Source organism: Macaca thibetana, chromosome Y (genome assembly GCF_024542745.1).
Source record: "Macaca thibetana thibetana isolate TM-01 chromosome Y, ASM2454274v1, whole genome shotgun sequence".
Lineage (NCBI taxonomy): Eukaryota > Metazoa > Chordata > Mammalia > Primates > Cercopithecidae > Macaca > Macaca thibetana.
Window position 1 is genome coordinate 10787275 of NC_065599.1, and position 22743 is coordinate 10810017.

A 22743-nucleotide genomic window follows, 5' to 3' on the forward strand; every position below is an offset into this window, starting at 1 on the left:
ACCTGAAGCGTAGAGCTTGCAGTGAGCCGAGATCACGCCACTGCACTCCAACCCAAGTGACAGAGCGAGACTCCATCTCAAGAAAAAAGAAGCTTAATAGTAGAAAAATCAACAAAACTGAATTCATATTTTGAAAAGATGAATAACATTGGCAAATTTTGCCTACATTAAGAAAAAGACTCAAATAACTGAATTTAGAAATGAAAGAACAGTAATTACAAGTGATGCCACAGAAATGAAAAGGAGTAAAGAGAATACAATGAATAAAATGTACACCAAGGAGTTGGATAAATCAGAAGGAATAGGCTGGGTGTAGTTGCTCACACCTGTAATCCCAGCGATCTGGGAGGCCAAAGCGGGTGGATCACCTCAGGTAGGTTTGAGACCAGCCTGGCCAACATGGTAAAACCACATCTCTACTAAAAATATAAAAAATTACCGAGGTGTGGTGACGCACACCTGTAATCCCAGTTACTCGGGAGGCTGAGGCAGAAGAATCACTTGAGTCCGGGAGCCAGAGTTTGCAGTAAGCAGAGATAGTGCCACTGTACTCTAGCCTGGATGACCGAGTGAGATTCTGTCTTTAAAAAAATAAAATAAAATAAAATAATAATAATAATAATAATACATTGCTAGAAACACACAACCTACCATGAGTATATAAGGAAGAAGTAGAAAATCTGAACAAACCAGTAACTAGTAAGATTGAATCAGAAATAAAAATCTGAGCAAAGAACAGCCCACAGTAAGATGGCTTCACTGGAGAAGTCTATCAAAGTTTAAAAATAATTTTATGCAGGCACAATAAAGAATGAAATAATGTCCTTTGTAGCAACATGGTTACAGCTGGAGGCCATTATCATAAGGAAACTAATGCAGAAACAGAAAACCAATTGTCACATGTAAGTGGGAACTAAATCTTGGGTTAATATGAACATAAAGATGGAAACAACACATACTAAAGTCTCCAAAAGAAGGGAGTAAAGGAGTGAGGCAAGCGTTGAGAAACTTCCTATTGGGTATTATCTTAACTATGTGGCTGATGGGATCAAAAGAAGCCCAAACCTCAACACTACACATACACCCTTATAGCAAACCTGTACTAGTACATCTGAATCTAAGATAAAAATGAAAATTTTTTAAAATAAAAAAATTAATAATCCTAAAGAAGGAAGCACTCTGAAATTCATATAAAGATGCCAGTATTACATTGCTGTCAAAACCAGATAAAGACATACACAAGGCTAGGTATGGTGGCTTATGCCTATATTCCCAGCATCTTGGGAGATTAAGACAGGGATTGCTTGAGTCCAGAAGTTCGTGACAAGTCTGGGCAACTTAGGGAAACCATGTCTCTACAAAAAAATTGTAAAAAGTTAGTTAGGCATGGTAGTGTGCACTAGCAGTCCTAGCTATTCAGATGGCACGACAGTTTGAACCCAGCGGTTCAAGGTTACAGTCAGCTGTGATCGTACAACTGCACTACAGCCTGGGCAACACAGCAAGACCCTGCATCCAAAAAACATTAATTTAAAAAAAACACATAAAGACAAAAAGAAAATCACAGATCAATATCACTAATGAAAATCTATGCAAAAATTATCAGTAAAATACAAACAGGTTGAATTTAACAGCACATTATAAGGATTATAGGCTGGGATTACATGCTTGTAATCCCAGCATTTTGGGAGGCCAAGGTGGGTGGATCATTTGAGGTCAGGAGTTCGAGACCAGCCTGCCCACCATGGTGAAACCCTGCCTCTACTAAAAATACAAAAATTAGCCAAGTGTGGTGGCCAAGATGCAGTGGCATGTGCCTGTAATCCAGCTACTTGAGAGGCTGAGTAAGGAGAATCACTTGACCTTGGGCGGCGGAGGTTGCAGTGAGCCAAGATCACATCATTGCACTCCAGCCTGGGTGACAGCAAGACTCTGTCTCCAAAAAAAAAAAAAAATTACATAGGCCAGGTGCCATGGCTTATAATCCTATAATCCTAGCACTTTGGAAGGTCAAAGCAGATGGATCACTTGAAGTCAAGAGTTCAAGACCAGCCTGGACAACATGGTGAAATCTTATCTCTATTAAAAATACAAAAATTAGCTGGGAGTGGTAGCAGATGTCTGTAAGCCCAGCTACTTGGCAGGCTGAGTGAGGCAGGAGAATCTCTCCAACCCAAGAGGCGGAGGTTGCAGTGAGCTAAGATCACGCCATTGCACTCCAGCCTGGGCAACACAGAAAAAAATCGCTCTCAAAACAACAACAACAACAAAAAAAAAAAAAAAAACTGATTATATACCATGACCAGTAAGATTTTACTGGATTTTAAGAATGGTTCAACAATACCTTTTAATACATCACGTTAACAAAAACAAAGGACAAAAGCTACATGATCGTTTCAATTTACATAAAAAAGCATGTGACAAGATTCCACACCTTTTCGTTATAAAATACACTTAGGCAAGAAGGGGGAACCCTCAACATAATGAGGGCAATTATTTTTATTTATTTATTTTGAGATGGAGTCTTGCTCTGTCACCCAGGCTGGAGTGCAGTGGTGCAATCTCACCTTACTGCAACAACCTCCTCCCACGTTCAAGTGATTCTCATTCTTCAGCTTCTTGAGTAGCTAGGATTACAGAAATGTGCCAGATGCCCAGCTCATTTTTGTATTTTTAGTAGAGACCTAGTTTCATTATGTTGGCCAGGCTGGTCTCAAACTCCTGACCTTAAGTCATCTACCTGCCTCAGCCTCTTAAAGTGCCGGGATTATAGGTATAAACCACCATGACTACCCAGGGCAATTTTATTTATTTTTGAGATGGAGTCTCGCTCTTTTGCTCAGGCTGGAGGGAAACGGCACGATCTCGGCTCACTGCCACCTCTGATACCTGGGTTCAAGCAATTCTCCTGCCTCAGCCTCCCGAGTAGCTGGAGTTACAGCCATCTGCCACCACGCCCAGTTATTTTTGTATTTTTAGTACAGACGGCGTGTCACCATGTTGGCCAGGCTGGTTTCAAACTCCTGACCTCAGGTGATCTACCCAAACTCCCAAAGTGCTGGGATTACAGGTGTGAGCCACCATGCCCAGCCAGCAATTATTTTTAAAAGCCCACAGCTAACACCTTATTTGATGGTGAAAGGCTGCTAAGTGATATAAGCCAGTCACACACACACACACAAACTGTATGATTCTAATAAAGTAGTCAAATTCATGGAAACAAACTAGAATAATGGTTACCAGGGCCTGGGCGGCAGTGGAGAGAGTTGTTTAATGAACATTGAGTTTCAAATATGAAACTTAAGAAACATTCACAACCATGTAAATATTCTTAGTACTATTAATTGCATACACTTAAAATGATTAAAATGGGCCGGGCGCAGTGGCTCAAGCATGTAATCCCAGCACTTTGGGAGGCCAAGACAGGCGGATCCCGAGGTCAGGAGATCGAGACCATCCTGGCTAACATGGTGAAACCCCCTCTCTACTAAAAACTACAAAAAACTAGCCGGGCGCGGTGGCGGGCGCCTGTAGTCCCAGCTACTTGGGAGGCTGAGGCAGGAGAATGGTATAAACCTGGGAGGTGGTGCTTGCAGTGAGCTGAGATCTGGCCACTGCACTCCAGCCTGGGCGACACAGCAAGACTGTCTCAAAATAAATAAATAAAATGATTAAAATGGGAATTTTTTTTTTTTCTTTTCACAGTAAAGCCAACCTGACTGCTGGTGCCTATGTACTATTTTTTTATGTAGTAGGTCTAGGGTGAGCCCAAGATTTTATGTATCTAAAAAGATTCAAGTAATGCTGATGCTGACCTGGCCCAGCTTCAAAATATCATACCTTTAAGATATTGGTCATAATGCTTTTCTTTACAAAAATCCTAGAATTCCTGAGGAGTTAAAAAATAATAAAAATAAAAAATAATAAAATTGACATTGACATTGCCAGAAAACCAGTCAGTAAATTATCTTAGGTGAAATCACAGGCCTGATTGGGTATATTTTTAGGTTTTCTAAGACAACTAAGTTATTCATGATCTTACCTGGCTTACGACTCTGGCCAGTGACATTCACCATATATATTTTTTAAACATTTTAGTGGCTTTAATTATTTACTGTTTGAACCACTAAACACACGTTCCTAGAGTTGAAGAACTGCAGAATCTTTATCAAAGGTGTTTTGCAACTGAAGAGAGGTGATGGAAACATATGAATGTGTTAAATGCCACTTACATATTTTAAGATAGTGACTTTTATCATGTGAATTTTACCTCCACAAAAATTTACGAGTCTCGGTCTTCTTTGCTGTAATGTTTGACTCCTCGTTAACTTCTACCAAGCTTCTAATTTTTGTTGTAATAACCATCCCACAGTATATGTGTACACTAAAGATCTCCAAACTGAATGCAAAGGAGTAACACACAAATGTGTAACTAGGGCAGGTTCTTCTGCTATGGACTTACTGCCCTCAAAAACCACTTAAGGCCTAGTGCACTGGCCTATGCCTATAACTGCACCATTTTGGGAGGCTGAGGCGGGAGGACTCCTTGAGCCCAGGGGTTTGAGACCACCGTGGGCAACATAATGAGACCCAACCCCATCTCTATAAAAAATAAAAAATTAGCCAGGCACGACAGTAGATGCCTATAGTCCCAGCTACTATGTAGGCTGAGGGGGGAGGACTGCTTGAGCCCGAGAGTTCAAGGTTGCAGTGAGTTGAGATCACAAACCACTGCACTTGAGCCTGGGCAAATGAGTGAGGCTTTGTTGTTAAAACAAAAACAAAAACAAAAAACCAAAAGAAAAAAAAGAAAAAAAAAGCTCTATGCAAGGAAAATTTATTTCAGCAAGTGGAGATGCTAACCAAACAATCTTTCATTAAAACAAAAAATTGATTTTCAAAAACACATTGAGCAAAGGACTCTTCAATTAGCACAAGTACTCTGAAATACTACTTGTAAATTCATAAGGTTACCAATATTTACATAAAAAGCATTTTGTGTTCCACTTATGTACAGAATGAACTAAGTGGGGAAATAAAAATAGTCCACTATGTTTTATGTTTATTAAGACTTAAAACTGCATGTTTTAAAGAAAAAGAGTTAACTTAGTATTGGTACTATATACAAGTAAACATTTATTAACAGCAAAATATTATTTTTATTTTTGCATATTATTCTCAAGTACACATTTACAACAGTATCACACTTCCTACATGAATTCTCCATAGTATTTTAAGTATTTTACAATTTGTACAGTGGAAGGGACATACGATATTTAATACACTATTTTTCAACCAAACAATAATTTATGTCCTTGTAAGATTTTGTACCTCTTTAAAACTTTCAACTTCAACATCCACTTTTTTAGCTTTGCTAATCAAATTAAGAATTAAAACCAGCCTGCAAATAATAACAGTATATAACATTAAGCACAATTTCGTTTCTGTCTTTATACAAACGTTCTATCATATTTACTTGACCAAATGCTTAATTACCTTTTAAAGGTTTCAATACTGTGGTTAAAAACAAAACAACTGTGTATAACTCCAGACTATATGAAAAACATGAAGTATGTAAAGTGTTGTTCTTTACCTTTCTGTTTATTTTTAAAATATAAATAGCTAACTATTAATTTTAAGGAGTGCTTTAAAACTCTTAAACTTTCACTTAAATACTTCCTTTTATATTACTTCAGGGAGAAAACAAATTGGAAGGAGATTTAAAGGATTCTCAAATACAAACTGAAGTTATCAAGAACAAGATAATGAAGGACAGTAACAATCAGGTAGAAACATGTATGAGGGCTAAGAAGTCCTAACAGATTTTCAAAATCCATTATATGGTTTTGGTTGGTACTAGGTTTAAATTCATGTATGACTAAACCACTTCAGAACTAGATCAAATTAATCTAACATGTCAGAGGCTGTCAATCACCAAATATTTATATTTCCTAATCCTGTAACTTTTGAATTGGTGGCCCAGAAGGAGAAAATAAGAACCTGACAGCGTAAGTTGAATGAAGCACCACCATACTAAAGCCAGAAGGTAGCTGTAATGTGGTTTAAAAAAAAATTCTAATCCCCGAAAATATTCCAAATACATAGGTACCAACAGCCAAATTAAGGAACCTAAAAATGTATTTTCCATTCTCCAAAATTCTTATTAACCAAATTCTTTTTAATTTTATGAATTCATTTTATATTATATCCATACATGTTATTAACTGCTTAATAACTTATTAACTCTCAAACAATAAAATTTGGAAAGTGATATATGTTCCAAATAAGGCCACGGATTTTCATTACGTATGTTTATCTTCTAATCAAAATCAACTTAACTGTTGTCTTTTTAAAACTTTACTCAGTGTAAAATAAAAAGCAGGATAAAGTTGCTAATTTGGAATTAGCTCTCATTCTGTTACATGGTACCACCACTTTCCCTTAGTCCTCTTTACTTTGCAGTGAGACAAGAGTTCCTTCACAGGATTCTCAAAAACTAAGAAACCTATGTCTGAAATAGCTTTCCAGGAAAAATTTATGATATGAAGCTGAAATTGTAAGAAAACATTCTATCTAGAAACATCTTACCTTCCATTTTTATCTATCAAAGAGTATTAGAAGATTTTCACTCTTCCTAATGTCCTTCTTTTCAATTCTTCACCTCAAATTTAGCAACTCTGAATAGTAAGTTATGAAATGCTCTCATGCATCCCTGGATCTTCCAGGTTACTGTAAATTTTCATAAGTTTAAAATTTGTGCTTGTGTGTGTAAATATGTAATAAGCAACAAAGATGCATATACAAGATTTAGAGTTACACACCAAGTTTCAAAAAATCCTGAGTCCACAATTTACCTCTAAAAGACTAAAAGTCAGTATGCAGTAAGTCTCGGGTGTTGGAATACAATGCAAGACAAAGCAGTACAAAGAGAAAACAAAAGACAAAAATAAGTAAAACTTTTCAATAATACTTTTTAAAAGTTTGCTGTGCTGACAAAAGATGTAAACACTATTAATGAAAATTAAAGGAAGTACATTTTGTCTGCTGATAAAATGAAATTTAAACATAAATGTAGTCAATATCCTATATTAATCAATGCTAGAAGCTCAAATGTAAAATTTCATCATCATGTAATATTAAGCAAGACAAAAAAATTATTATGTTTTGCTAACTGGACTTGACAGTAAAATCTCCCATTTATGTTAGCAGATGTCTCCAATGTGAAACGTTTTGTGTAGGAAGAAATGGGTCAAAAATGTTACTTTTGTAGTTATCAATCTGATTTTGTCTTAGAAGAGTACCATCAACATGAATAAATATGTAAATAAATAGTAAAGCTTTTAAGACTGAAAATTCAGTATAGAATCACAAATTATAAGCAACTTGCTTGTTGCTATTTTTCTCATCTATTAAAGAAACTGAATAGGATTCAGGAAACCCTATTGAATAAAATGTAAAGAAAAGTGGACTAGAAGCGATAATTCTATTTTTACACAGCATAATTCAATGTATAGTAATGGATGTGAACAAGACTGGCTTTAAAAAACGAATTTTCTGCTTCAAGGCCAACATCTTTACAAGCTTGTAGACACAATGTTAGGGCAGGCCAACTTCTTTATGATGTCGCATTATGTGCTGGTTCTTCTCTGAAGGTCTTCGGAAGCCTTTCTTGCAGTACTCACACCGATGAGGATAGTCTTTTGTATGAATGGAAATGACGTGCCGTTTAAAGCCTGAGGCATCCGTAGTGCTATACTCACAGTACTCACACTGATATACTTTCCTGCCACTGTGTGTCTTCATATGCTTTTTAAGCTCATTTTGTTGCCTAAATCCCTTTCTACATCTCTTACACCTAAATGGAAGATCCTTTGTGTGAACTGAGAGAATATGGCGACTTAGAACAAATGGGTCTGCAATCTTAAAGTCACAATGTCTACATTGGTGCATTTTTTTACCTTTGTGGACAGCCACATGCTTCTTGAGTTCTGAAGGCCTGTGAAAGCCTTTCTCGCACATCTCACACTTATGAGGATAGTCTTTTGTATGAACTGAAATTACGTGTCGTTTCAAATCACTTGAGTTTGAACTCTTGTGGTCACAATGCAAACACTGGTGTGTTTTGTTTTCTTGGTGGACAAGAGTATGCTGCTGCACTTCTTTGGTATCTGAGAAAGTCAGAAGACAAATATCACACTTGAATGGCATCTCTTTACTATGCTTTGTTTTTATATGTGTTTTCAAGTTGGAAGAGTCTGCAGACCTATATTCGCAGTACTGGCATTGGTATGGCTTCTCCCCTGTATGGATTCGCATGTGCTTTTTGAGTTCCGATGGGTGTCGGAAACCTTTACCACACTCCACACAAATATGAGGAAAGTTCTTGCTGTGGACTGCCAAGAGGTGGCGATTCAATAACCCCTGTTCAGCTGTCTCATATTCACAGAATTTACACTTGTGCATTTTGTTGGCCCCTTTTTCCTTGTGCACCATTTTGTGAGTAAACAAAGCCCCCGCATGAGAAAAATGCTTCCCACACTCATCACATTGAATGGCCTTCTCTGCCTTGCTGGTCAGCTTGTGGCTCTCCAGGTGGTTATGTAAACTTATCTTCTTGTTGGTAGTGTAATCACAGTCAGTACAGTGGTACTTCTTCTTGGCAAGGTGTTCGGGATGGTTTTTCATGTGTCTTTTCAAAAAACCTCTCGACTTAAACTTCTTCCCACAAATCATGCAAGGATAGACAGTCAAAGGATGACCATCAGGGCCAATAATTATTGCTAAGAAAGGAAAAGAAAGCAGTATGAGTGCTTAATCAAACTTCTGGTTTCCTCATGAATTTAAAGCTTGTGTTCTGAACATTACCGGGCAAATACTTTTATTAACATTCCTTTTACTGCTTCTCAATGTTAAGAGTTATAGTAATGTCCTAATCAAGAGAAGTGGTTTGGTTCAGTATGAATCAATCTCACCCCCTCCAGCTTAAAAAAATAAATCAATCAAGCAGTGATAAAATAACATGAATTTAGAAATGTATAGCAAATAACCCATAGAAATCAAGGCCAGCATTTCTTCTTTGGTGACTGACTCCAAGCCAAATATATGCTAACAGTAAAGCTTAACTGCACCTATAAATAAATTTTAATATGCAAAGAAGCATTCAAAACAACACAGGATAGTAATCTGTCCTGTAAATAACCTAAGTACTTCTTCCACTTCTCTGTAAATAATACCTGCTTTATGGTGGTATACATAGATCCATGTAATTTTGTTCACTTAAAGTTAGGTAACATTTTAGAAATTTATTTTCCTTTTCACTAAATCACCAGAGGATTTTAATTCTTTTTCCTGAATGTTTGAGGCACAACTGTTTCTTTTTATCCAAGAAAATCATTCATGAATATCACTGAATTTTGAAATGTTTTCTTTCAAATTCAATACACAAAAATACACGGGGCCTAGCAGCTAAAACTCCATCATAATACTCCTGTGGAACTCACCTGTTTGGTACTGCCTGGAATCAGGTCTTCTCTTTTTCTTTGGTTTTTGTTTAGCCAGTCTGCCAAGGCCAGTAGACTCATCTACGTGCAAGAGAGCACTTGCAGTGCCATTCCGGTTTTCAATTCCATCAGAATTATTACCTAACGATGTGCATTAAAACACAAAATTACACAACATTATAAATTCTAAAGAATCAGGAATTCTTTATTAACAACAAGAAGTCCTGACATTCACGAATGACAGAAAGTCCTTATTTTTTATTTTTATTCTTTTTTTTTTTTAATGTATCTTTGAGACAGAGTCTTGCTCTGTCACCCAGGCTAGAGTGCAGAGGTATAATCTTGGCTCACTCCAACCTCCTCCTCTCAGGTTCAAGCGATTATCCTGCCTCAGCATCTTGAATAGCTGGGATTACAGGAACACACCATCATACCCATCTCATTTTTTTGTATTTTTAGTAGAGAGGAGGTTTCACCATATTGGCCAGGTTGATCTTGAACTCCTGACCTCAGGTCATCCACCTACCTCAGACTACCAAAGTGCTGGGATTACAGGCGTGAGCCACTACCCCTGGCCCCCAACTGCAGATAATGTGTTTTATGGGCATATTTATGGCAAGACCATGGGCAGTGCCTAGCTTCCATATCTAGCAGCATGTTGCTCTACTGGACTCCCTTATTACCTCCCAAAATTGTAAAGTTATGAGTTACCTATAAACCAAGATTTAAAATGTTAGACTAAAAGCTCCCACACTTACGTAATAAAGGCATGAAAGTTCATGTTAAAATTAAAGGCAACAGGGAGACTATGTAATCTTCCTCTACTTTTGCTTAAGTCATGAAACCCTAAGACCACAGAAATCACTTTCAACGGCGAATTAATGTTCAAAAACCACTCAATCCTTCTAGCTACTATGTAAGTTACCATAAGCTGCTGCCCATGCAATTGGCACGAAGGTTTTCATTTCATCCTCATCAATTTGCTGCTCATGAACAGCAGCTGCTGCTGCTGCAACAGCAGCATCCTCCTCTCCTACGATCACTTCCATATAAACTTCATCAGCAATTTCAGCAACATCTAAGCACAAAATAAATAAAAAAATTTTTGTGACTAGGTTTACAGAGATCACACAGAAAAAATACATTAGTAGGAAAAAATAAACTGGTTGAATTAATCATTCGTTTCTTGGCTTTCACCATAATTAAGTTTATAAAGCAACAATGAAAACATACATAGTCACTGATATGTTTCCTTGGAATATGGCAATATAGTAATCTCTACAACAGTGTTGCTTATTTTTTTCAAATATTGGTTGCATTAAAAAAAAAACAAAAACAAAACCCAACTTGGGCAGGGCACAGTGGCTCACGCCTGTAATCCCAGCACTTTGGGAGACCAAGGTGGGCGGATCATGAGGTCGAGAGATCCAGACCATCCTGGCCAACATGGTGAAACCCTCATCTCTACTAAAAATACAAAAATTAGCTGAGTGTGGTGGTGCATGCCTGTAGTCTCAGCTACTTGAGAGGCTGAGGCGGGAACCTGGGAGGTGGAAGTTGCAGTGAGCTGAGATTTCACCACTGCATTCCAGCCTGGCGATAAAGTAAGACTCTGTCTCAAAAAAACAAAAAACAAAAAACACAGCTTATAGAAAGATAAAACCCTCTCCCACAAAAAAAGCCACATACTGGCACATATACATCACGGAATACTATGCAGTCATAAAAAATAATGAGATCATGTCCTTTGCAGGGACATGGATGAAGCTGGAAACCACCATCCTCAGCAAATTAACACAAGAGTAGAAAACCAAACACCACATGTTTTCACTCATAAGTGGGAGTTGAACAATGAGGACACATGGACACAGGGAGGGGAACATCACACACTGGGGCCTGTTGTGGGGTGGGGTGCAAGGGAAGGGAGAGCATTAAGACAAATACCTAATGGACGGTGGGCTTAAAAACCTAGATGATGGGTTGATAGGTGCAGCAAACCACCATGGCACATGCATACCTATGTAACAAACCTGCACATTCAGCACATGTATCCCAGAACTTAAAGTAAAATTTTTTTTAAAAAAAACCACATACTTAAATCTTCATCTTCTTGTTGAGAGTCATTGACAGTCATATAAACCATCTTTTCCCTGGGAACACGAATACTGCTGTTCTGATCAAGTAGTTCAACTCCATGATCATTTTCAGGCTCGCTCTCCACAATGTCTACAGTTCCACCTATCAGAGAAGATGAAAGCTCCAAAAATTATTAGAGAGTTCATTTTCACATATTTTGCTTACGTTTTCATATATTTTTATATTACTAAATCAAAAATATGTCTTGAAAGTTGTCTTTGGAAAAGAGTTCAAATTTTCCAACCTAAATAATCTAAACTAAATGCTAAATATCAATGAAAAAAAGGAACCTGTTTATTTTTTTGACACCATTTGGTTGAAACATTTGGATGATGATGTATAAAATGCTGACGGCTTCCTCTTACCTAAGTCATCTTCTCCAGGGTCAGCTTTAAAAATGTATACCTTGATGACTTCAGGACAAGTGCCATCCACTTTACAAGGATCCATTTCTGATTCTGCATCGATGGTCACTCCAGTGGAACCATCATGTTCTATTTTGCCAGCATCATCCACTGAAAAGGCAGAAAACATATCATCAACAATAACAGCAGATGCTTTAAAACTTAAGAAAACTAATAAAAGGACATACATCATCTTTGCTTGTCATAAAGTAAAAGCATACAATATTACAAGTATTCTGCTTTATTTTTTGAGATGGGGTCTTTTCTTGTTCTGTCACTCAGGCTAGAGTACAGTGGCACAATTACAGTTCACTGCACCTTTGACTCCAGAATTCAAGCAATCCTTCCACCTCAGCCTACTTCAGTAGCTGCAACAACAGGCGTATGCCACCATGCTCAGCTAATTTTTTTATTTTTTTGTACAGACAAGGTCTCACTATTTTTCTCTGGCTTATTTCCAATTCTTAGGCTCAAGCAATTCTCCCACCTCAGCCTCACAAAATGCTGGGATTACAAGCTTGAGCCACAGAACCCAGTTTACCAATGTTCTTGAAGATCTGAGAAATAATGCCCTACTAGTAAATTCAGTACACACTAGTCCTAATATATTTTATGAGCATTACCTAACATTCAGTACTTCTGAATACAATTGTCTTATCTGTTTCTATGAGAATCATAAACTTTTTAAAAATCAAAATATGGTTGCCAGAAACATAAATTCTGGCTGGCCGTGGTGGCACATGTCTGTAATCCCAGCACTTGGGAGTCAGAGGCAGGCAGATCACCTGAGGTCTGGAGTTTGAGACCAGCCTGGTCAACATAGTGAAACCCCTGTCTCTACTAAAAATACAAAAAAAATGAGTTGGGCATGGTGGCAGGCGCCTGTAATCCCAGCTACTCAGGAAGCTGAGGCAGGAGAATCGCTTGAACTTGGAAGGCAAAGGTTGCAGTGAGTCAAGATTGCACCACTGTACTCCAGTCTGGATGACAGAGTGAAACTCTCAAAAAATAAATAAACATAAAAATAGTTGTAAATTCTAATATTAATCTGTTTAAACCTAATACTACACACATATGCATTTAAAAATACACACACACACACACACACAAAACATATACATGAGTTCATGGAAGTAATGAGTCTGGGTCTACTGCTGGCAAATAAGTAAGATGTAGGGCTTCAGTATCTTCTTAAATGACTTAAGGCAGCCTGTTTCATGTTTATGTATTAAAAAAAAAAAAAAGAATCCTTACTTACCAATAAAGTGAATATATGATTTCCAACAGTGGGCTCAGGGTATCTACAACAAACTTTTAAGTGTTACACAGTAAGGGAATCAAGTGTGCTGTTATGCTTGGGACTTCAAAATTTTAACAAAAGTAAAACATAATATCTAAAAAAATACACTCTGGATTGCAGTAAATACCAAAAATATGACCCCCATATAATGTAACCTTACATTACACACCACTGTGGGCACTGACTACTATCTTTAGCACAACAGAAAGTGTGGCACGAACAATAGCCCAACAGAACAATTTAATTTATCACAAAAGTCAGATTTTTCAATATTCAGTCCATTACAGAAACACTGAGTAATGTTCTCTCTGTTCTGGGCCCACCTGGCCTGTATGACACAGCAAGAGACCAACCACAGAGGAGCAGGACCCCAAGAAGCTTTTTCATTTCCCCTTTCCCATTTTAGTTTTCTTTTTGTATTCCTCTGCTGAATATACTTCATTATCCTTTTGGCTAGATATTTATGTTTAATTCAATTAAACAATGATTCACAACTATAAATCAGACTCTGGGCAAGTTATTAGAGGTGTAAACTTTAAAAGAAATTGACCCAAGGCCAGGCATGGTGATTCACACCTGCAATCCCAGGGCTTTGGGAGGTGGACGTGAGTGGATTGCTTCAGGCCAGCCTGGTCAACATGGCAAAACATGTTTTCTACTGAAAATACAAAAGCTGGGCATAAAGGCACATGCCTGTAATCCCAGCTTCTCGGGAAGCTGAGGCACAAGAATCATTTGGACCCAGGAGGCTGAGGCTGAGGCTGAGGCACAAGAATCATTTGAACCCAGGCCAGAGGCTGCAGTGAGCTAAGATCTCACCACTGCACGCAAGCCTGGGCAACAGAGAAAGACTATCTCTGGGGAAAAAAAAAAAAAAAAAAAAGGTAATGGACCCAAGAAATTTATAATTCAGTGAAAAAGCAGACAGATGAACAGATGATTATTTTAAAATATGATCATAATAATGTAGTTACTTTTTATTAAGTGATTACTGAAAGCATTACTTAATACTCATAATAACTCCATGAGGAAGTGCTATAATACTGTCGACATTTTACAGTAAAGCAAACTTGAATGATTTATCTAAGGTCACACATCTAGTAACTGGCAAAACCAGAATTCAAATCTTGATCCATGTAATTCACAAGAAACAATCATCAACCTCCGGTGTTTGAAAAATGCTGTAAGTTTAAGCTGTTAGAGGCAATAATAATTTTTTCTAAAAATAAAAAACAATATAACAAAAGATGGTTTCCATTAGTGCAGAGCAGATAAATGCACTCACAATTCAACTACAATGAGTATTACTAGAAAAGGCAATGGTGATAGTTTTGACTACTTTAGGTTTTAAATTCTTAGTCTTAACTTTTAACAGTGGCTTATAACACAGAATTTAGATTTTGAAATCTTTGCATACTTTTCAAATTCCCCATCTTGTTCTTCAAAAGATCCAAAACTATATTTGTCTAATCAAAATTCTCTAAAGCCAATGTTAAAGAAACAAAAATACAATGACAATATAATTTGGTTTCTTACTAGGAATTACAGAGTACTTTCAAATAGCATCTCCTTGTTACAAACATGGATATTATAAAATCTAACTACTTAACCCAGGATATGAGAACTTGAAACACTGGGCTACTAAAAGCTACTAAAACTTAACTATTTAAACACAAGATGTAAAAACCCAAAACAATGAGGAAAAAAGTTTTGTCTAATTTGGACACAGTAACATGTTTTCAAATCACGTTTTAATATACATTTGTCTTCAAAACAAAATGTCACTTAGAAAGACACTAGCTGATTCCTTGATTACTTAGAAGAAAAAATTAAATTTTCTTTTTTTTCTTGAGATAGGAGTCTCACTCAATTACCCAGGATGGAGTGCATTGGTGCTATCTCAGCTCACAGCAACTCCCAAGTTCAAGTGACTCTCTTGCCTTAGCCTCCTAAGTAGCTAGGATTACAGGCATGTGCCAACACGTGTTGTCAATTTTTGTATTTTTAGTACAGATGTGGTTTTGCCATATTGGCCAGGCTGGTCTTGAACTTCCTGACCTCAAGTGATCCAGTTGCCTTGGCCTCCCAAATTGCTGGGATTACAGGCTTGGGCCACTGCACTTGACCTAAAATTTCTTTAAACATAAAATTATACTAATTTTGAACTCTCTAGTGCAATCTTTAATGTTAACACTGGTGTACATTATTTTTATTAAAACTGATTTGTTTTCCCATACAATGAAATAATATTTTATAAATTTTCAAGGTGTCCACAAGATAGTATTCGTATAAAACAGGCTGGGGAGTCAGAAATGTTTTGGCAAATGTTGCAAAGTGCAATAACAGCTGCCCCCCAAAAAAGTGAAGGTATCTCATGTAGACTGAAAGAGAACAGCACTTATTCTATGCAAAGAATACAGCAGGTAGGGGGACAGGACAGTAAGAGAGTACGTTCTTCAATACTGCTGCAGATCAGGCCATAGTGGGAAATGTGACCAACTGGTAAACCAAAACCAGGTTTACTGGAGGACTTTATGCACCAGGCAGAGAGGCTCAAACTTAATTCTGGTAGACTGCAAGTTTCTCGATCTGATTAAAATCAGAATCTGCAGGTATGGAATGAACTTGTATACACAAATAGACTCCAAAGTATCCTACTCTTGGGGATTCTTATCAGAGATCTGATAATTTCTGCTTTTAAAAAGAGCAGTCACTAAGTCAGATCAGTATTTTTGCTAAAGCATCCTGCTGACCTTATAAAAAAGCATATTTGAAGAGATCAAGAAATGACGCAGAGAACTACAGCTTCAAGTACATTTAGGTGACAGATAATGAGGCCTTGAATGAGGACAAAGGTAGTACAAATGGGGATAAAGGCTGGAGTTGAGTCATATTTAAGAATAAACCGAGAAGACGGAATGAATGACATGTGAAGCCACCTACAGAATATTCAACTCTGAAAGTTGAAGATCAACACCAATTTGGAAGCCATCAGCAAAATGTTAACTAAAAAACACTTGAGATCATGCAGTGAGCATCTGCAGTGTAAAGAAAATCATGAGCTAAAGACACAGTCCCAGTGAGATTACAATTTAAGGCAGTGGCAAGAAAGAATTCACACAGTAACCCAAGTAGAAAAAGCTGGAGAGGTAAGTAGAAGGGCATGAAAGAAGCTAGGGAGTTAAAGGTTCCAAGTATCCTAGTAAAACCTGATGTAATAACACAAGCCAATGAGCTACAAAAGGGAGAGGTGAGGAAATGAGAAGGATATCTGTCTTTATAACTCATAGCTTAATTTTTAGCTGGTCACGTTATCTCACTTTTCTTTGCTTCCTCAGAAAATGAATTATAGTTCTGCTGAGGAAAAAAATTGGTTACTGGATTTCCACTGGACTGCATTTTGTCTAAATTAATATCATAAAAATGGTGCTAGTTTTTTGCTTTGCAGTCTTAAAATGCAAGCACATGGCTTGTGCCTCTCCATTCATTTAAATTGTCTCATCTTTCAAAACCAGGTTGTTAAAACTTCATTTACAACTAACCTCAGAAACACAACAGTTTACCTGATTTCTCTCTCCTAAGGTTTCCAACCAGACACCTTGACAATGGTATCAATCTGTCTTCTTAAAAGAAAGATCCAGTCACTTTACCCTCCTGCCCTAGTCTCTAGTACTCCTTTTCCTACCAAGTAAAATACAAATTGCACAGTCTAGCAACCAAAATCTGCCCAAACTGCTTTGATCTTCACAGTATTATTGCCCCCAATATCTCATGGGCCCCAAATTTAAGAAATACTATTTTATTATTTATTCCCTTATACTTCTTCAACTTTGCTCTAAAAGACAGCTTTTTCTTGAGATGATCCACTTTAATATTTAAGAAAGTATTTTAAAAAAAAATTAGAGTGCTCAAAAACACCACCATCTGAAATACCAATAGAATTTACAAAAATATTATTCAGATATTTCTCAATGCATATATACAACTAAAAGAACAGAAAGAAGGACAAATACAAGTTTAAAATTAAAATTGAAATGTTACTTTTAAACAAAAATTTTATAGCAATTTGAACAACAAGTAAAACAGCTTAATTCCATGGCTGGTCATTCTAACTGTTCTCTTGCATATTTTTTCAACTCCTATGCCCCTGTTTGATTTGATAATACTTGACTGGCAAAACCGCAAACCTAGCTGATATAATTTTATGTCAGCATCTACATCTATGCAGCTAAGTCTAGACAGAAAAAAAAAACAGCATGATGTAGATAGTGTCATCTTTAAATATATAAATATGAACCTTGAGTAGATGCTATTTGCCATATTTTTCTTAAAATTCCAATACTACCTGCCTGTTATCTTACTTCCCACCTTACCAAGAACCCAAAGCAGAAAGGATGATCCACTGCCTGCACCATCTGTCCTACTGCCAACAACTCAACTTTGTATTTCCTTCACATTGCCACAGACAAGCAGTATTCCTTTCTACTTAAAACCAATGCCCCCACATAAGCACTAAATTATACCTTCTCTTTTCTGTTTTTTTGCTTTTTTTTTTTTCAGTTATCCCCTATACCACCAATTTATCTATCACCCTCTAAAGGAATATTCCCACCAGGAAATAAGCTTTTTCTTTGAAACAACACTAAAACAAACAAAAATTCCATCTTCTCTTGATCTCACTTCTCCTGCAAGCAACTGTTTCGTATCTCCAGTGATTCTCATTGCACATTCTTTCTCTAAACTTATACTTCCATCAAGCTTTTGTCCATGATTTCACTGAATCTGTTCACCGAAGAAATACATGACCAACTCTGAGTCCTCATCTGACTTGCCTAAGTTGCCGCATTTGATGCAAATTGTCACTGTCCTCTCTACTGAACTAAGATCAATACATGCATTTCCTTTTTGAAGTCTATGATACAACTCAAACTGAGGTCTATGACAAAATGTCATCCTTCCAGCAAGGCATCCCTGACAATCTCTGAAACTCACAATCCTTTTGATTAAGCTCTTTTACTTTCCCAAGACACATTATAATACACATTTAAATAATTTTACGTATATACAGTCATACTAGAAGTCCATCACGATGAGGGAAAGGAATCTCTATTTTGTGCACTAATGTATTCCAAGACTTGACAATACTGTCTAGCCTTAGTAACTATCTAACATTCAATTTGTTATATATATGAAAGAAGATCAATTACATGTCTATTAATTCAAAACAGAAGATTTTAAAATACTCTTCTAAGAAAAATATGGGCTGGGAGAGGTGCCTCAAGCCTGTAATCCCAGCACTTTGGGAGGCTGAGGTGGGCAGATCACGAGGTCAGGAGATCAAGACCATCCTGGCTAACATGGTGAAACCCCGTTGCTATTAAAAATACAAAACAGCTAGGTGTGGTGGCGGGCGCCTGTAGTCCCAGCTACTCGGGAGGCTGAGGCAGGAGAATGGCGTGAACCCAGGAGGCAGAGTTTGCAGCAGCTGAGATGGCACCACTGCACTCCAGCCTGGGCAACAGAGCGAGACTCCCTCTCAAAAAAAAAAAAAATACGATAAAAATAATAGGTAGGAACCATACTGTAAAGATATTATCTACTGTTACCTGCTGTAAAAGGTGAAAACATGAACATATTTGCACATCGTGACATGGCAAATATTTTAGTTAATATTTTGTAGACATTTACCATGTTACATAACCTTAATTTGCACGTTTACTCCAATTTTACATTAATTCAAAAATCACTACTCATTATTTTATCAGTTCTCCACTCTTGAGTCTTTTTCTACTAATTCATCTTTTGGTTTACGGTACCAAGTAGCAACTCTATCACACATGGGTGCTAAAATTTCTGAAATCCTGGATATTTTAAAATGTCTAACTGTGATTTTGACTTGAATAAGCTGTGTATAAAATTCTTATGCTATACTTTCCTCAGAAACTTTAGGCTTTGTTGCACTGTGTATAGCATTGAGTATTTTGAGGTGGATGACTATATAATTCTTGATCCTTAAGTTCACTAATATAATGATGATTATTATTAGTTTTCGCTGGGTACAGTGGCTCACGCTTGTCATCCCAGCATTTTAGGAGGCTGAGGCAGGCAGATCACCTGAGGTCAGGAGTTCAAGACCTGAGCAACCAGGTGAAACCCCATTTCTACTGAAAATACAAAAATTAGCCAGGCATGGTGGCAGGCGCCTGTAATCCCAGCTACTTGCGAGGCTCAGACGGGATAATTGCTCAAACCCAGGAGGCAGAGGTTGCCGTGAGCTGAGATTGTGACACTGTACTCCAGCCTGGGTGACAGAGCAAGACTCTGCCTCAAAAAAAAAGTTTTATTAGTCTCTCAATTTCTTAGAAGAAAATGAACTGCCTTAAAAGATTACAATTTTTCTTTTTTGGCACTAAGAGGAAATTCACATATGAGTTACTGTGGCATAGTAGGTAAAGCATACAATCCAGTGGGTTTTCAGAGAGCTGTGAAAATTCACAGAGCTGTGCAAGCATCATCACTAATTGCAGATAATTTCTATCACCCTCACAAGAAATCGCTGTACCATTTAGCTACTACTCCCTATTTCACACAACACTATCCATGAACACTAGGCAACAATATACTTTTTGACTTTACATATATACCTATTCTAGATACTGCACACACTTCTTGCATTTTAACACAATGTTTTTGAAGTTCATCCACGCTATGGCATTCATCAGTGCTTCATTACTTTTTATGATCAAATAATATTTCATTAGATACACCATATTTTATCAATTCATCAACTGATAGATATTAAAGTTATTGCTGCTCTTTGGCTACTATGACTAATGATGCTATGAACATTTGTATAATATGTAACCTGTTTTCTGGGCATATGTTTTCAGTTCTCTTGGGTATATCCGGAAAGGAGCTGCTAGGTCATACGGTAGTCCTACGTAAATTTAACTTTTCCAGGAACTGCCAAACTTTGTCACAGTGGCTGCAAAACATCAGCAATTTATGCTTATTCCAAATACTTGTTTTCCTTTCCTTTAATACCCATCCATAGCAGATATAGGGTGGTATCTCATTCAGGGATTCCTTTTATAGTTTTAGCTGTCTTATTTAGACAGGCGACAGCTCTCTACGATCATAGATAGCTGTCTATGATCATAGAGATAATCATATAGCTCTCTATGATCTTACAGAGCTATCAATGATCTGTTTTGAGTCATTTTTGTATACACTTTGAAGTAGGGACACAATTTCAATCTTCTGCATGCAAACATCTAGCTACTCCACTACCATCTGCCGAAAAAAACTATTTGTTGTTATACTGAACTGTCTTGGCACCTATGTGAAAAACCAGCTGGGTGACAGAGCCAGACTCCATCTTAAAAAAAAAAAAAAAAAAAGGAAAGAAAAATCAATGGGCCCTATAGACATGTGGTTTTATTTTGTACTCTGCATTCTGTTCCACTGATCTATACATCTCTTCTTATGGCAATATTACACAATCTGGATTACTGCTGCTGTTCTGATTATCTGTAAATATTTTAATTTCACCTTCATTTTTAAAGTATAGTTTTGTTGAATTTCAAGTTCTTGACTGATATCATGCCACTGCCTTCTATCCTCCATGTTTTGTAATGAGAAAATCGCTATTATTCTTTTTCAGAGAGGATAGCTTGAGCTGGGCGCGGTGGCTCATGTCTGTAATCCCAGCATTTTGGGAGGCCAAGGCAGCAGATCTCGAGGTCAGGAGATCAAGACCATCCTGGCTAACACAGTGAAACCCCCTCTCTACTAAAAATATAAAAAATTAGCCAGGCATTGTGGCACACGCCAGTAGTCCCAGCTACTCAGGCAGCTGAGGCAGGAGAACTGCTTGAACTAGGGAGGCGGAGGTTGCAGTGAGCCGAAGTCGTACCACTGCATTACAGCCCAGGCAACAGAGAAAGACTCCATCTCAAAAAAGAAGAAAAAAAAAAAGGATAGATGAAATGGAAGGAAAGGAAGGAGGGAATGAGGGAGGGAGCGAGGGAAGGAGGACTTGTATGTGAGAAGTGAGTTCTACCTTACTGCTTTAAAAAAATGTCTTTTGACAACATAAATGTCTTGTGTCTAGAAATGGATCCCTTGTAATTCACGCAACTTCTTATAAGTGAAGATTACAGTTTTTCATCAAGTTTGTGAAGTTTTCAGCTATTATTAAACTATTCTTTAAGCCAATTTCTTTCTTCCCTCCCACTTGTGGTACAGTATAGGTTGGTACGCTTACTTCATGGCATCCCATAGATTATATATGGCCATATTCATTTTTCTTCATTATTTTTTATTTCTCCTCAGACTAGATGATCTTAATTGAAGTTCCTTTAAGTGTTCTGATTCTTTCTTCTGCCTGTTTAAACCTACTTTTGAGTTCCTCTGGTGAAATCTTCATTTCAACCCCAGAGACTCTATTTACTTTTTAAATTCTGATTATTGATATTCTCCATTTAACGAGACATCATTATCCTACTTTCCTTTATTTCTTTACACATGACTTCCTAATTAGCCCTTTGAACAATGTAATAAAACTGATTCATAAGCTACTCTAGTAAGTACTGTGTCTGTACTTCCTTGGAATGAATTTCTGTGGGCTGTACTTTTTCTTGCGCATAGGCTGTGCTTTTTTTGGTTTTGTGCCTGTCTCATTTTTTGTTGCTGTTGAAAACTGAACATTTAAAATAATACTATTTGGCAACTGTGAAAATCAGATTCTTTGTTTCCCTAATGTGTGTTGTTATGACTGGTTACTGTTGCTTAGCAAACAACAGTACTGTGATTTTTCTAAACTAATCCTTTAAAGTGTATTTTTTCACATGTAGCAATTTAAAAGTCTAATTATATCTAGTTATATAAAATACATATTCAGCTTATGACTTGACAGATGTGTAGAACCAGCAGTTTTTGGCTCTTACACACATGTTGAAACATTCATGCAGGCTGTTTATAGTTCTATACTGGGTTTTATTTGGGCAGCCCTTGAAGATTACCCAAAGTGTGAGTCTAAGGCCTTGCCAAGCTTTTCCTTACCAGGGCCACAGACCTGGCATTATCACATTCAAGATAATCAGGAATACGTCCCAGCTTTTCAAAGCCCTCTGGACTTTTCATTCCACTACTGGACTTTTCATTCCTTTTAAGCTTTAGTATATCTACTGCTTGCCCTAACTGTATCAACTGCCTCAAAAACCAGTGATGTTCAACAGTTGTCTCTAAAATTTTCAAGCAACAACCCAAAGGAGAAGGCTCATACTACAGAAGTTCAGAGTCTAAGTCAATTAAAATAGTCTAAGTGTAGTATTGGGTGCAGTGGCTTACATCTGTAATTCCAGCACTTTGGGAGGCCAAGGTGGGTGGATCACTTCAGGCT

The 22743-nt window shown here is 37.2% G+C and overlaps 1 protein-coding gene across 2 annotated transcripts in view; it reads right to left on the minus strand.

Annotated features, from left to right (window-relative positions):
- Positions 1-5120: 5120 nt before the first annotated feature.
- The window catches only part of ZFY (zinc finger protein Y-linked), a 48035-nt gene continuing 30412 nt past the window's right edge, over positions 5121-22743 (minus strand). For both annotated transcript variants that reach the window (XM_050777727.1, XM_050777728.1), the window contains exons 4-8: positions 12002-12151; positions 11595-11738; positions 10426-10578; positions 9501-9641; positions 5121-8780 (exon numbers count right to left, since the gene is read on the minus strand). In XM_050777727.1, coding sequence (XP_050633684.1) covers positions 7597-8780; positions 9501-9641; positions 10426-10578; positions 11595-11738; positions 12002-12151 — 1772 coding nt within the window. In that variant the 3' untranslated portion in view covers positions 5121-7596. The remainder of the gene's footprint in view (positions 8781-9500; positions 9642-10425; positions 10579-11594; positions 11739-12001; positions 12152-22743) is intronic.